The 14,818-nt window shown below is 42.6% G+C and overlaps 1 protein-coding gene across 1 annotated transcript in view; it reads right to left on the reverse strand.

Moving 5' to 3' along the window:
- Positions 1 to 5,799: 5,799 nt before the first annotated feature.
- LOC138970515 (uncharacterized) overlaps positions 5,800 to 14,818 on the reverse strand; it is a 26,881-nt gene continuing 17,862 nt past the window's right edge. Inside the window, exons 4-8 of the mRNA XM_070342968.1 lie at positions 14,763 to 14,818; positions 13,923 to 14,201; positions 12,758 to 12,841; positions 10,555 to 10,661; positions 5,800 to 8,968 (exon numbers count right to left, since the gene is read on the reverse strand). The exon at positions 14,763 to 14,818 is cut by the window's right edge and continues 144 nt beyond it. Of these exons, the coding sequence (XP_070199069.1) occupies positions 8,753 to 8,968; positions 10,555 to 10,661; positions 12,758 to 12,841; positions 13,923 to 14,201; positions 14,763 to 14,818 (742 nt within the window). The 3' untranslated portion in view covers positions 5,800 to 8,752. The remainder of the gene's footprint in view (positions 8,969 to 10,554; positions 10,662 to 12,757; positions 12,842 to 13,922; positions 14,202 to 14,762) is intronic.

Genomic DNA, 14,818 nt, shown 5'->3' on the forward strand with positions numbered 1-14,818 from the left:
TTTAGACAAGTTTTGTAATAATTAATTTGATCGGAAAAAATAGTGTAATAACTAATATACAAATAAGAAAATTTTTGAATCACATTTTTGCTATCCTTGATGAGAAGCGAGTTGAAATGTGCCTAAATAAAGTCACACCTTAACATTTTTTAGTTTTTGCCCACTAAGGCATTTGCAACATGAAATTTCAGTATTTTTTAAGTTTTTACCCCCCCCCCCCCCCAAATGACATGTTTTAACAATTTGAAGTTTTTGTCTAAACATGAAGTGACATTCTAAGATCTGAAAGCTTTCTTTTTTTTTAATGCAACGTCATGAATAATATTTTCAATTTTTTGCATTAAAGAAGCTGGCAAGCACACCCTTTCGAATATAGCGGAAGTAGATTCGACCCTAAATGCTTAAGTACGTGTTGACAGAATATTTTAATATAAGTGCAGTTTATATTTCAAAGTTTGGAGTCGTAGATCATTCTTTTTGGATGCAAAACATGTATCAGTGAAATTTGTTGTTTAATTCTGCAAGCAATTGTGTGTGCTGTTATTGCATTATTTGCAAAAATCGCACAGAAAAAACACTATTTTTGACGACTCACTGCAGTTATCCCAGGTGCGGTTAGATAGACGCGCATACATGTAAGTACAGTTTATTTTCTAGGTTTGGTATCGTAGATAATTTTTTTGGAATGCAATGTGACAAACATGTATTGATACAGTTTGTTGTATAATTTTGCAAGTGAATATGTGTTTATTGGCTGCATGTTTCACTAAAACGCAGTAAAATAAAAACTTTTTCGTTGCTTTTGTTGTTTCCTTTGATTGCAGCCAAATGACTTGCTCTAGGGCGCTGAAAATTAAGTGGAAGACACTTTGAGATATAAGGAATCGGATAGGCCATGACACGAGACAAATGAAAGTCTTGGTCACTGACAACATTAGCAGGCAAGTAAGCGGGGTTAGTGTGTCCATTAATCATGTCGAAAAAATATTCTATTTCAACAGCATGTCCAACAACAGTTGTTGGCAAATGTTCGTGACCGATGTAACCATCAATGCCGTACTGAGTCGAAATCTGTGCGTACAAGGATGTCCCTTCAAACAGCACGCTGTCTAAATCCGTCGACTGAATCTGATGAAATAGTCCTGCATGCTCATGATGGTGATGGTCGACATTTGACATGCCAACAAACATCAACAAAGCAGCCAGCGCAATTGCAGTGCATTGCCTGCCGCTAGTGTCACCAAATATCGCGCAACCCTGGTGTAAGTTAGCAAGCAAAGATCTTACCATGGTGATAAAGTTCAACAGATGATTGCAGCGGATTCGAGTTTCCTTCCTTTTTCCTTCTTCGTCTCTTGCCGTTTCCCGCGTCTTGTCGAGTTGCTGCGCATGCGCGATAGCTATGTCCAACAGTTTCGTATTATTATAAGTTGAAATTACCGAAAAAAATTATAAATGCACATTGTTAAATGCAAATTGTTTTTAGACAAAAAAACTAAGTGAATTTTGCAAGCAAAATAATTTTCATGGAAAACGCTGTTGACTCAGTAAGGAAGACTTTTTGTTTTAGACAGAGTTAGGACTTTCTCCGTCACAGTTGGGGCCTTACAAAGGTTAGTACGGATAACTTCGCACGGAAAGACGAGGAATGTCTGTTAAAAGAATCCTTTGCATGGCCTCGGCGTATGGGCAGTAGCTCTAAACGTAAACTATGGCAACAACAACAAAATTCGGGGACGCCTAGAATCACACAATAATGTATCTGGAGTTTTTGCAGGCGATGTCTCAACAACAAAAAAAAAGTAGAGGCTCCAAGACGGCTCCGTGTCCGACGCGGGTACTATGCACGCACAACAGCCCGAAACTCCGTCGATAGAGATAACACCCCTGGCCTAGGTGATGTCTCTATCGACGAAGTTTCGGGTTGATAGTATCAATCAATCAATCAATGAGTCTTATATCGCGCATATTCCGTGGGTACAGTTCTAGGCGCTCTGCAGTGATGCCGTGTGAGATGAAATTTTATACGGCCAGTAGATTGCAGCCATTTCGGCGCATATTTACCTTTCACGGCCTATTATTCCAAGTCACACGGGTATAGGTAGACAATTATTAACTGTGCCTAAGCAATTTTGCCAGGAAAGACCCTTTTGTCAATCGTGGGATCTTTAACGTGCACACCCAATGTAGTGTACACGGGGGGGAGGTTCGGACACCGAAGAGAGTCTGCACACAAAGTTGACTCTGTGAAATAAATTTCCGCCGAACCTGGGATCGAACTCACGCTGACAGCGGCCAACTGAATACAAATCCAGCGCGCTACCAACTGAGCTATATCCCCGCCCAGTGATAGTAGTAAGGGCAGTAATTCAAGACGTAAATGTGGCAGTGTCCCATAGGCAACCGCAGAGTTATCCTGTCCATAGGCAACCGCTTACTTGATCCCAATTACTAGGCGTCCTCGGGGACGCTTAGAAGAGGACGCCTAGAATGAATTTTTCAGGTGGAAAGAGCTAAGAAACAAAGGGAAGTAAGCTCTTTAAATGCATACGCCATGAGCAATAAAGTAAGTCAGATTTATGTGGAACCAATCATCGGTATCGTATAACATTATCTAGTCTCTAAAAGGCAAAGTACCTGTGGGACATAAAGCGCCATTTATTGATATTGATCGGAACCAATCTCCTGCACCTGAAAGAATGAAGAAGCTACTTTCATCTTCTTGTTTTTTACTGGTGGAATGCTCATGAATAACGTGTGTTAAGTTCATATACTCATAAACAGTGCAGTTTGCTTTTATTTCATCATACACTGTACTTTTCTTTCTTTTCCTTGTTTTCTTTCCTTTCAATGTTCGTATGTTGTCAGCGACCACCAGATATTGCATGGAGTAAGAGGATCCTTCCCCTTGTGTTCACGTGCACACGGAAAGCCAACTGCCTGCCTGCTTTCTATGCTGTGTGTGTGTGTGTGTGTGTGTGTGTGTGTGTGTGTGTGTGTGTGTGTACGTGTGTGTGTGTGTGTGTGTGTGTGTGTGTGTGTGTGTGTGTGTGTGTGTGTGTGCGTACGTGTGTGTGGCTTACAGATGAGTAAAATTAAGGGGACACCAGTCAACCAATTGTGTTGTATCCGTTTGTTTAGAATTCAACGATTATCTCCCCACAACTATAGTGCCTTTCGATTTTGCCAATTTCCGGCGACGGCTGTTTAATACGGCACACTTATAACAATTACGTGTGAATAACTGGCAAAATATCAATAACACAATTAAACGCTAGCGACTTTATTGACTCAAACAAGAGGCGAAGCCTTCAAGGCTCACGTAAGAAATAGACAAACAGTAACACAAACTCAATCACTCCGTCACACATACACACCCACACACACAGTAAGCTTAGGTGACACTGTGCAAGAAAGAGAGACACTAGATCTAGATCTGTCTGTCTGCATGTAGCCTACTTACAGGGACACGACTGCCAAATAGTCTCGGCCCGCTCAAAGTAACAATGACCGAGACCACACACACCACGCGAGAGAGAAAGACTACAGGGAGGCATGCCGTCATGATGCATTAATTGACGTCAAACACTTTTGACCGTGACGTAATCTTATGCGAGCTTTATCCATAGTCTTGGATAACCACTCACACATAGACTCGGAAATGTTAAAGTTTCTACCACAGACATACACACGCACAAACACACACACACACGCACACACACACACGCACAAACGCACAAACGCACAGACAGACAAAGTTACGATCGCATAGGCTACACTTCGTGAGCCAAAAATCACCACACTCCTTGTACAATCAACTGGTTCTATCATGTCATCGTTCAGAACAGCATAACTATTTACATAAAATGATCACTGGAAAAACACGAGGAAGAAACAAAATTACACAATTGGACGGATACACCCATTAAGGTACAGCAACTTATGTGGTCATTCGGACACTATATATTCTTTCATATCCCATGACCTCCCTTCTTTGTCTCTGTTACTTCAGTATGGGTATATATGTTGTATTTTTATAGCTCAATAAATACATCATGGACTCAAAAAAATATATGATAGTGCAGATTCCGATTTGGGCGAAGAACTACTTTGCTCCCGACCTTTGACCTCGCGCCGAACAATGTGACACATTTGTATGAAGTTCCAAAATCGTATTGCACGGCTCAGAAAACCATATCAGTTGCACGCAAAAATGAATCTCAGAACTGATCTGATGTATGAGATGCAATAAGCAAACGTTTCTTTCATTATGAAAGCAATGCAGGTGGGAAAAAACGAACATTCAACTTACAAGATAACCAGATGCTAGCGAACCAAAACAAAAACACGAGTACCCTCCCCTTGCTTCGTTAGCAGACGACTTTTGAGAATCTGTCAGACCGTCCTTACCTGGCACGGTTGGGCTTCGCTATCATCAGCTGTTTCACGTGTTTTGCGAGCAAGTCTACTCTTTTGCCTGGCTCTGCAGTAAGTCCACATTGGCGATGAAGGTATCTAAGAACTTAACATGTGTGTATTTTTCCGTAATCCAGTCATATTCTTTCAAAATGCAATCAAGCGGCGGTGACAGACTTGGGTCCTGTTTTCATCGCATCAATACCAGTTTAGGTTCATGCAAACACACTCGCAAAACAGTTTATCATGTAGATACATTTCAAATAGGGAGCAAATGGTTAAATCTACATATGTGTTCCCTAAAATTTGCTTCTCTGTCAATAAGACTAATTGTATAATAATGCGTTCGAAAAAAACAACGTGGAATCGATTCTGAATCGAGTCGAGTAAGCCAAATGGGGGCCAAACCGGTTTCCCCGTTCCGCCGACCTGAAACGCAAAAGAATTGTGCGCTTCAACTAAATGGATTTCTATACGACTTCATTACTTTCTTGCAACTTATGAACCTTTACTTAACGCTTTTAAACGGTCTGAAAGTAGTGTTACCGCGTACTTATAGATGCACTCATTCGTTTTATTTTTTCAGCGACGGTCACTTAGTTTAAGGTTGCAAAAAGGCCATGTCTCGCTGAAAACACTGTTTCACACTCCACAGATCGCAAAAGTGCCGCTAGTAGTCTACACTTTGTGTTTGATGGTAGAATGGGATATACAGATTACAACACTCGTGGTTTTTTATATGGCTTGTATTTCAGTCAAGACCCAGCGGGAATATCAATCGAGAGCCACTCGCCAAAGGCTCGTGTCTCCCGATGATATTCATCCGCTGGGTCTTGACTGAAATACAAGCCATATAAAAAACCACTCGTGTTGTAACCTATACTTATATTAAAAAAACAATGATTTACAAACCCAGAATGTTTACTATTAGCACACACAAGCAAACAAGCATGAAAACACACACACACACACACACACACACACACACACACACATACACACACACACACACACACACACACACACACACACATACACACACACACACATACACACACGCACACACAACCACGTCAATAAGATATTTTACTCTGTTGGACTGAGGGGTTCTGATTTGGGCAATTAGCACTCAAGAACACTATTCACTAATTGCTTCGGTCTTAAAGATCAAATCACTTTGAAGTTTTTCAAAAAAAAGAGGAGACTAAAAGGCCATCTACTTTAGAGAAACTTCAAGAACACAACAGGCACCTACGCATTTCTATTATGAGTAAATGTTTGATGTTAAGCAAGAGAGCTGGATCCAATGTGAACAATTAGCGAGAACAGCAAACAGCTAGTATTGTGTGAATGTACCTTGGTAGAAGATTCTGAGCTTAGGTCAGCATGACACGAAAACTCTCACACACACACGCATAGTGCTTTTAGTTATGCGCTGTAGAAATCTCCTTCATAAATAATAAATAAACACACACACACACACACACACACAACCACACACACACACACACACACACACACACATACACACACATAGTGCACAGATTCCATTGTGATTGATTATTTGAGAGATATGTCATGTCTTGTCTGGAAAGATGCCTTGTATGGCATTTTGTATTCATGAGAAAGAATACTTTTTTTAATAAACAGAATTATACATTTGTTTAAAGATAAGTATATTGCATCTTTCCATTGCATAAACACTAATGATGGCACGAGATAAGAAGATAAAGCGTTATCCACAACGCTATTAAACAAGAAGACAATCAGAATAATTGCGGCAAAACTACTGTTCTTGTCAGTCGTTGAAGCACTTTGCATATAGAAGAACTCGTAAATATTTATGATTATAAATCAAACACCACCACAACAATCAAATCAAGTTGGACAAGAAAGAAAAGCTCACTTGTTTCCGCGCCCTGTAAAGGTTCATAAGCTTAAATCAACACAAACACTGATCTATGTTGTAACGATCAAGGCCAGTAAAAATCTGACAATGTTTACGCTACAAACACAGCCACTGGTTTTCAAGCTTGCACATCGACTTTGGCAAAACCTATGAGATATTCATAAACATTAACTACTCTTTTAGATACCAATTGGGCGGGGATGTAGCTCAGTCGGTTGCGCGCTGGATTTGTATCCAGTTGGCCGCTGTCAGCGTGAGTTCGTCCCCACGTTCGGCGAGAGATTTATTTCTCAGAGTCAACTTTGTGTGCAGACTCTCCTCGGTGTCCGAACACCCCCCCGTGTGTACACGCAAGCACAAGACCAAGTGCGCACGAAAAAGATCCTGTAATCCATGTCAGAGTTCGGTGGGTTATAGAAACACAAAAATACCCAGCATGCTTCCTCCAAAAGCGGCGTATGGCTGCCTAAATGGCGGGGTAAAAACGGTCATACACGTAAAAGCCGTGGGAGTTTCAGCCCATGAACGAACAAACAAACACAAAGATACTAATTGAAATGTGTTATTTGATATGTGCACATCGACTTTGGCAAAAGCCAGGAGATATTCACACAAAATAACTACTCTTTTAGATACCAATTGAAATGTTTGACTTGATATTATTATGTGCACAGTACATCGACTTTGGCAAAAACAAACTGGAGATATTCACACAAAATAACTACTCTTTTAGATACCAATTGAAATGTTTGACTTGATATGTGCACATCGACTTTGGCAAAAGCCAAGAGATATTCACACAAAATGATTACTCTTTTAACCAACTGCGGATCCAGACATGGCCTGGCCCAACAGATCTGAGGACCAAAATGTGGGGAGCACTGGAGGACCTGGAAAGAACGTCCATGTTCGTGGCATCCTCCGGATTCCGAGCCTGACACAACCGTCGTACGAAGAAGAAGAAGATTACTCTTATCGATACTGATAGAATTGTTTAACTTGATATATGGTTGATTCATCGCTGAGTCGTCAATAAAAGACGGCGTGCCGTAGTTAAGCTGCTCCGTATCATTAACATTTTTACCTAAATCATCTAAATTCGGGGCCAGCAACACCCGGACACATGCCTCTGATGGTTTGACCGTGAGGGCGTTAAACAACATATATCATCATTTAAGCTGCTGTGATGGATTTAGACTAGGTTTTATTGAAGACTCAGAAATCGGGCTGCTCCTTGGCTTTGCCGTACACATCTGTCTAAAGAGTTCAAGCAAGCCTCTGTTGAGTAGTGGGACGTGTTCCTGGCATTGGATTAGCCACACAATATAGCGGCGTGTGGGTTGAGGGAATAGCTCATTGTTTACGTGTGAGGTACTGTTCTAAAAACAAGTCCCAGTGTCTCTGAACATACCTTGGTTTAACTGTAACGACAGCGTGCTGTACATATAATTTTCTGATGGAATTAAAACTTCTTTTTTTTCATAAACTGAACAGTCAGACGTGTCCTTGCCTTACCACCATCAAACAAAAATCAATACTCTGACAAGGGAAACAACCGCTGTATATAGCCCTTTGAATTGCAGCAAGATGGTTGCCTCCCCTGGAGACTATTTTCTCAGTTTTGGTATAATCGTTTTATTTTATAGTTTATGGCTTTTTTTCTGTGTTTGTTTTAAGCTAAATTGTTTCCGCAGGCAAAGGGTTGATGTAACTTCTGCGATAGAGTTCTTTTCGCCGTTTCGGCAGCGTCAGGGGTCTGTATGCTGGCGTGAGCCCCCAAAACCTGGCAATCTGCCTCATTCATTTCTTCGACATCTCTTCCTAATATTCAACTCTTCTCGTCCATTCAGCAGTCCGGCGTGTTCTTGCCATTGAGGTGCCTACACAAGCTGGCGGCGTGTGCAATTAAGATGTTGAGAGAAAAGGTCGAAGATGGTGCTATAGCTTGCACTATGAAAGCTTTCGCAGCAGAGCTCCCCATAGCGCGCGTGCCTGCGTCCTATACGCACTAGAAGCCAAAAACACGTACTAGAAATTCCTGGTGGGGGTCCCGGGACGCACTAAACCTAAACAGAGTGGGTCCTGGGACGCAAAGAATATCCGTCATCGTGCGTCCCGTAGTTACTGCCTGTAAACGCACGAGACGTCAAGTAGAAAGTGGGTGTGGGAGTCTGTGTGTTTTCTGTGTGTTCCATTCAACAAGGTTGTGTTGGTATACCTTCCTGTAATATTTAGATAAAGAAAGATATTTCACAGTGCACTGTGCGTGATCGCAATTGGGGCTTTGTCGCCTCTGGACTCTCGGGACCCTCTAAAACTCCGCGGAGGGGGTCCAGGGACTCTCTACACATTAAACGAGGAGGTCACAGGATCCTCTGGGAGGGGCGTCCATGGGGAGCCCTGCGTAGTGTATCTAGACAGATCCACTCAGCAGTCGGACGTGTTCTTGGACTTGATGTAGCGCCAGAAGTTGGCGGCGTGGGCGACGAAGATGTTGAGGTCCATGAGGAAGATGCCCCCGAAGATGGCGATGAGGAAGGCCACCCCGAAGTAGCCGATGCCCTGGGCACTGGGTCGGGAGTCCTCCGCGCTCTCCTTCTTGCGGCGAGTGCTGGACGTGTTGTCCGGGTCCACGTGCAGCTCCTGGGGAACACACGGGTAGATGGTACAACTCTTAGACATATGGGCAGAGAGAGAGAGAGAGAGAGAGAGAGAGAGAGAGAGAGTGAGAGAGAGAGAGAGAGAGAGAGAGAAAGAGAGGTAGGGAGAGAGAGAGAGGGGTAGGGAGAGAGAGACATAGAGGTAGGGAGAGAGAGAGAGAGAGACAGAGACAGACAGACAGACAGAGATAGAGAGAGAGACAGACAGACAGACAGACAGACACGGAAACCGTCACACACACACACACACGTACACACACACACGTACACACACACACACACACACACACACACATACACACACACGCACACATTCACACATACACACACACACACACTCACACATACACACACACACACACACACACACACACACACACACACACACACACACACACACACACACACATACATACACACACGCACACACTTACACATACACACGTTGGAATTGTGTGTGGTGTGTGTGGGGGGTTTGGGTGTGTATGTACGTGACTGACTAGGTATGTGTGTGTGTGCGTCTGTTCAAAATGTTGGAAACTTCCTAATTATGTCCAACTAGTGTCATCCAAAGCTTCCCAAAATTGGTAAGTGTCATCGAACACTCGATACGGGATGTCTTCAACTTAATTAAGCCCAAAGACAAAGCTGACTTCGCGAAGACTTCTCTAAGCCTTTCTGCCCAACATTTAGTGCCAGAGCATCGTGCAGCAAAGCATCGTGCAGCAAGATTTGTGAAGTAGACTTCTCTAAGCCTTTCTGCCCAACATTTAGTGCCAGAGCATCGTGCAGCAAGATTTGTGAAGTAGACTTCTCTAAGCCTTTCTGCCCAACATTTAGTGCCAGAGCATCGTGCAGCAACATTTGTGAAGTAGACTTCTCTAAGCCTTTCTGCCCAACATTTAGTGCCAGAGCATCGTGCAGCAACATTTGTGAAGTAGACTTCTCTAAGCCTTTCTGCCGAGCATTTAGTGCCAGAGCATCGTGCAGCAACATTTGTGAAGTAGACTTCTCTAAGCCTTTCTGCCCAACATTTAGTGCCAGAGCATCGTGCAGCAACATTTGTGAAGTAGACTTCTCTAAGCCTTTCTGCCCAACATTTAGTGCCAGAGCATCGTGCAGCAAGATTTGTGAAGTAGACTTCTCTAAGCCTTTCTGCCCAACATTTAGTGCCAGAGCATCGTGCAGCAAGATTTGTGAAGTAGACTTCTCTAAGCCTTTCTGCCCAACATTTAGTGCCAGAGCATCGTGCAGCAAGATTTGTGAAGTAGACTTCTCTAAGCCTTTCTGCCCAACATTTAGTGCCAGAGCATCGTGCAGCAAGATTTGTGAAGTAGACTTCTCTAAGCCTTTCTGCCGAACATTTAGTGCCAGAGCATCGTGCAGCAAGATTTGTGAAGTAGACTTCTCTAAGCCTTTCTGCCCAACATTTAGTGCCAGAGCATCGTGCAGCAAGATTTGTGAAGTAGACTTTGAGAAGTTGACTTCGCCTTAATGAATAGCAGATGTAATACTAAAAAACACTTTAAGGAATAGATTTAAAAGGGTAGAGAGAGAAGTTTTGCTTACCTGTACGATCTTATCCACCTTCTCCTCGATGGTCATGACGAGACTCTCCGCCTCCAGGATGACAGGGGGCTGGTCACACTCACAGTAACACACCGCGTCGTCCCAATCTGACAATACAATACAATACAATACAATACAATACAATACAATACAAGGAACTTAGTCGATAAATATCGACAGGGGGCGGACAAATGGTTTACATGTGAAATGTGTGTATATGGGTGTGGTTCTGAAACAAACAAACCATGTGAACCCCCCCCCCCCCCCCAATCCCACCGCTCGCGGGCTGAACGACTGACGTCACATGTCGTTTCGGTCTTTTCCAGAAGAACACCGTCCGCGTGCTGACGGACGATTCGATTTGATCGCTTCACCACGCCTTTCCAACTATGTGCTCCCATACAGTTTTGGTAGATACATGCTTGTGCAAGTATGTTATTAGTATTACCAATATGAATCTTATTTTCCTTTCGATGGTCAGTTTTACTCACCTCTGTAACGGCAGTCACATCTGCGAATGCTGTCGAAGAATCTAACCGAAAGTAAACATTCTGGGAATCTACGCGCATCGGCCTTGACGCAAGTTCAATGCTGAGCCAATGAGCGCGCCGCGGCGAAGTTGGCCGCTGTAAGTCTCGCAGCGCTGGCTGGCTGAGCGAGTTGCGTGTCCATCCATATTTGGTCCAAGCCGCACCGTGGACCAGATTAGTAGGTGCTTGATTTTGGTATTTTGATTTTACATGACATTAAACCTTTCTTGGGGTTCATGGTCATGGCAACAGCCATAATAATATTATATCATGTATAATATTACATTTCAGCATATTTGAATTACATGTCATCATACCAAACTGTCATACATTTTTATTCCTACATCATTCTGATTGATCACAACCAAACCTACTATCAGTGGACACATCCAAATGTAAGCGCCTGTTCTTGACAACTTTTAATCGATCTAAAAATAGCAACTTGCTGGGCCCTTTGCCGCCAACAGACACTGTTTGGCCTGTAGGTAAAATGTACAATGTATTTTCTGATTTGTGCACAAAAGCTTTTTTTCTTTTTTCTTTTTTTTAACATAACAATGTTTAATGTCACTGTATGTTTAAAAGACCATGGTCATATTTGTAAAAAAAATGTTAAATTAGAAAATAAATAACATTTTGGTTCATGATTTTTCCTACACCTGTGCTAAAAATAAGAAATAAAAATGTCGGGTATATAAGTCACTCAAATACAGCTAGGTATGAATGGCTCGGTTTGAGTTTGTTGCAGTTGACCCTGCACAATGCGACGTATCATGTTTTTGTTGAACAATTTTGACGTCACCCCTCCCATAGGGTGACGTATTTCACAACTTCCTGTGTTACACAAACTCTGTGATGACCAATTTTGACGTCACCCCTCCCATAGGGTGACGGATTTCACAACTTTCTACAGATGAACAATTTTGACGTCACCCCTCCCATAGGGTGACGGATGTCACAACTTCCTGTGTAGACAAACTGATGACGTATTTCACAACAAAATGGCGCTGCCCATGGTCAACCTCTAAACTATCCGTATAGAATGGGGGCGTCCTCGCCCCCATAACAATACAATACAATGCAATGCAATAATTATAATACAATACAATACAATACAATGCAATATAGTACAATACAATACAAGACACTACAATACAATACAAGACACTACAATACAATACAATGCAATACAAGACACTACAATACATTGCAATGCAATATAATACAATACAAAACAATACAATGCAGTGCAATACAATACAATACCGGGGGCTGATCACACTTACAGTAACGCACCGCGTCGTCCCACTCTGACAATACAATACAATACAATACAATACAATACAATACAATACAATACAATACAATACAATACAATACAATACAATACTTCATTATCTCAAACTAAGAAATTAGATCGTGGCTGACAATTATAAACTATGAATATTGTCAACATTAAAACATATCGATATATAAGCAAGTTAGCACCAAAATAAAAACTGTTTCATCCGCAGCAAGCATTCTCGCCTTTTTCACAACACACTGTTCCTAAAAAAACAATAAACTCCATCAATTGAGCTGATTGGAACGTCTATATCTGGACATTGATTAATTAAATGATTACTGTATAAATTGAGAAACAAAAAGGACAAAGAAAGGTAAAGGTTTGATACCGCTGGATGTCGTGACGGTACAGTTTTCATCCTGTGGTGTGGGGCTGAGGTCCGTCGCTGTGGCTTTCAGGGTCGTCACCCACCCTACAAAACAACACACATCATCAGCTGCCGTCAATATCTCTTTTCACAGAGATCATAATGGCATCTGGAATACTAATTTTCATGTTCATCAACCAAAAAGCAAAAGAGTTAAGTTTTTGGAAGTTTAGTTATAGACAAATCGATACCTTTAAGAGTACGTCGAATACATCAAAGTGAGCGAATGAGCTTTAGAGCGCCGCCTCTCTTCGGTGCAGGAGACAAAAAGTAGAGTAAAGGCGCCGCCTTTCGGCAGGACCGATACCGCCCTCTGTGACGCGGCAGTGTAGTAACACTATCAAGTACATAACCAGAAGAATTAGCTCAAAGTAATCCAACTCACGCTCCAAAGGGTGCAGTTTCTTTGCCTATTTTACGAAATGTTATTAAGCTTTTAAAACACTTGCACTTTGCAACGTTAAGGCAGTCTTCCTGCGCGGTAGAATTATTTGTAACGCAGAATATTGTGGTATAACTTTGGAAGCAATCTGGTACTACCCCTTTTACCCTAACCCCTTGTAGCCTGAGAGACCGAAACAATAACCTTACCCTTCAAATCAAACCAAAGTACCAGTGACACCCCAGGGGTCCCCACGGAGGCTCAACGTAGAGGGTACCGGGACCCCCAACTTGGAACTTTACAGGGTCCGAAGACAAGTAGGTTCATATTCCTGCTTCAGAAGGCACTTTCCTCGCCGACACATAGCCCCTGGAGCGCTCATGTCAAAGTCATGTCGACATTTTAACATCTCTGAGAACTTTACAAAAACATTATGATCACATGGGTTGGATTAACTCATACATTACATATCTGGCAGAACATTTTCTGAAAACATTACTGATGGTACGCATGATGACGGGCATGTTGTGCGTCCCGGGACCCGCTCTTTCCAATTTTATTATGCGTCGTGGGACCCTCTTCATGAATTTCTAGTGCGTGTGTTCGGCTTAGAGTGGCGTTTAGGATGCAGGGGCGCGCACTCTGGGTAGCCCTAAGCCTGAACCCTTTGTAAACTTGAGAGACCGGAACCATAACCTTACCCCCAGCCCTCAAATCAAACCAAACTACTGCTGACACCCTCACCTCCAGTGCAGATCTTGACGTAAGCTGTGTGGTCCTGCTGTGGCCGGTAGTAACTGCTCTGTTTGTGCAGCGCGTACTTGTGGTTGTCGTCTGCGAACAGCAGCGTGCAGTTGTCTCCCCGGAAGTTAAAGGCCCAGCACTCTCGGTTCTGTTGCACGGTGCTACGACACAGCTTGGCGCAGTCACCTTCGTCAGTGGTCGTTGTGACGTCACTGTGGGCAGTGCTGGTGTCCGGGTCCTCGAGCATGGTATCCACGTAGGGTTGGAACCAGCACTGACCTGTCGTGCGTCATGAGATGTTAGGGCTTGGACTCTACAAGGGTCCATTTGAGTAACGCCAGATTTCCATTAATACTATTGTACACACATGTGTAACCTGTTCAGCATTATCAGGACGTGTTCGTTGAAACAGTATTTATTCAGATAGGTATTTACCAAGCCATGGGATTTATAATATATGACAAAGGAGCACATCAAAATAAACTTATAACTGTGTGCTCTTCAAGAGAAAATAGTAAAGTCGCGGACGATATTGTAAAATCCTATTATTCAAAATAATCAAAACAACAGCCACAACAACAACAACAACAACAACAACAACAGCAACAACAACAACAACAACAACAACAACAACAACAACAACAAACACACACACACACATTGGAGTATTAAAAACCTACAGAGAGAGAGAGAGAGAGAGAGAGAGAGAGAGAGAGAGAGAGAGTGAGAGAGAGAGACAGAGACAGAGAGAGAGGAGAGAGAGAGAGAGAGATAGACAGAGAGAAAGAGAGAGAGAGAGAGAGAGAGAGAGAGAGAGAGAAAGAGAGAGAGAGAGCACACCGTCATCTCGTTGACAGATGTAAGGCCGTGGTGTGTTGCACAGCTGAGAAGACAAC

The sequence above is a fragment of the Littorina saxatilis genome, linkage group LG7 (assembly GCF_037325665.1).
Source record: "Littorina saxatilis isolate snail1 linkage group LG7, US_GU_Lsax_2.0, whole genome shotgun sequence".
Taxonomy (NCBI): domain Eukaryota; kingdom Metazoa; phylum Mollusca; class Gastropoda; order Littorinimorpha; family Littorinidae; genus Littorina; species Littorina saxatilis.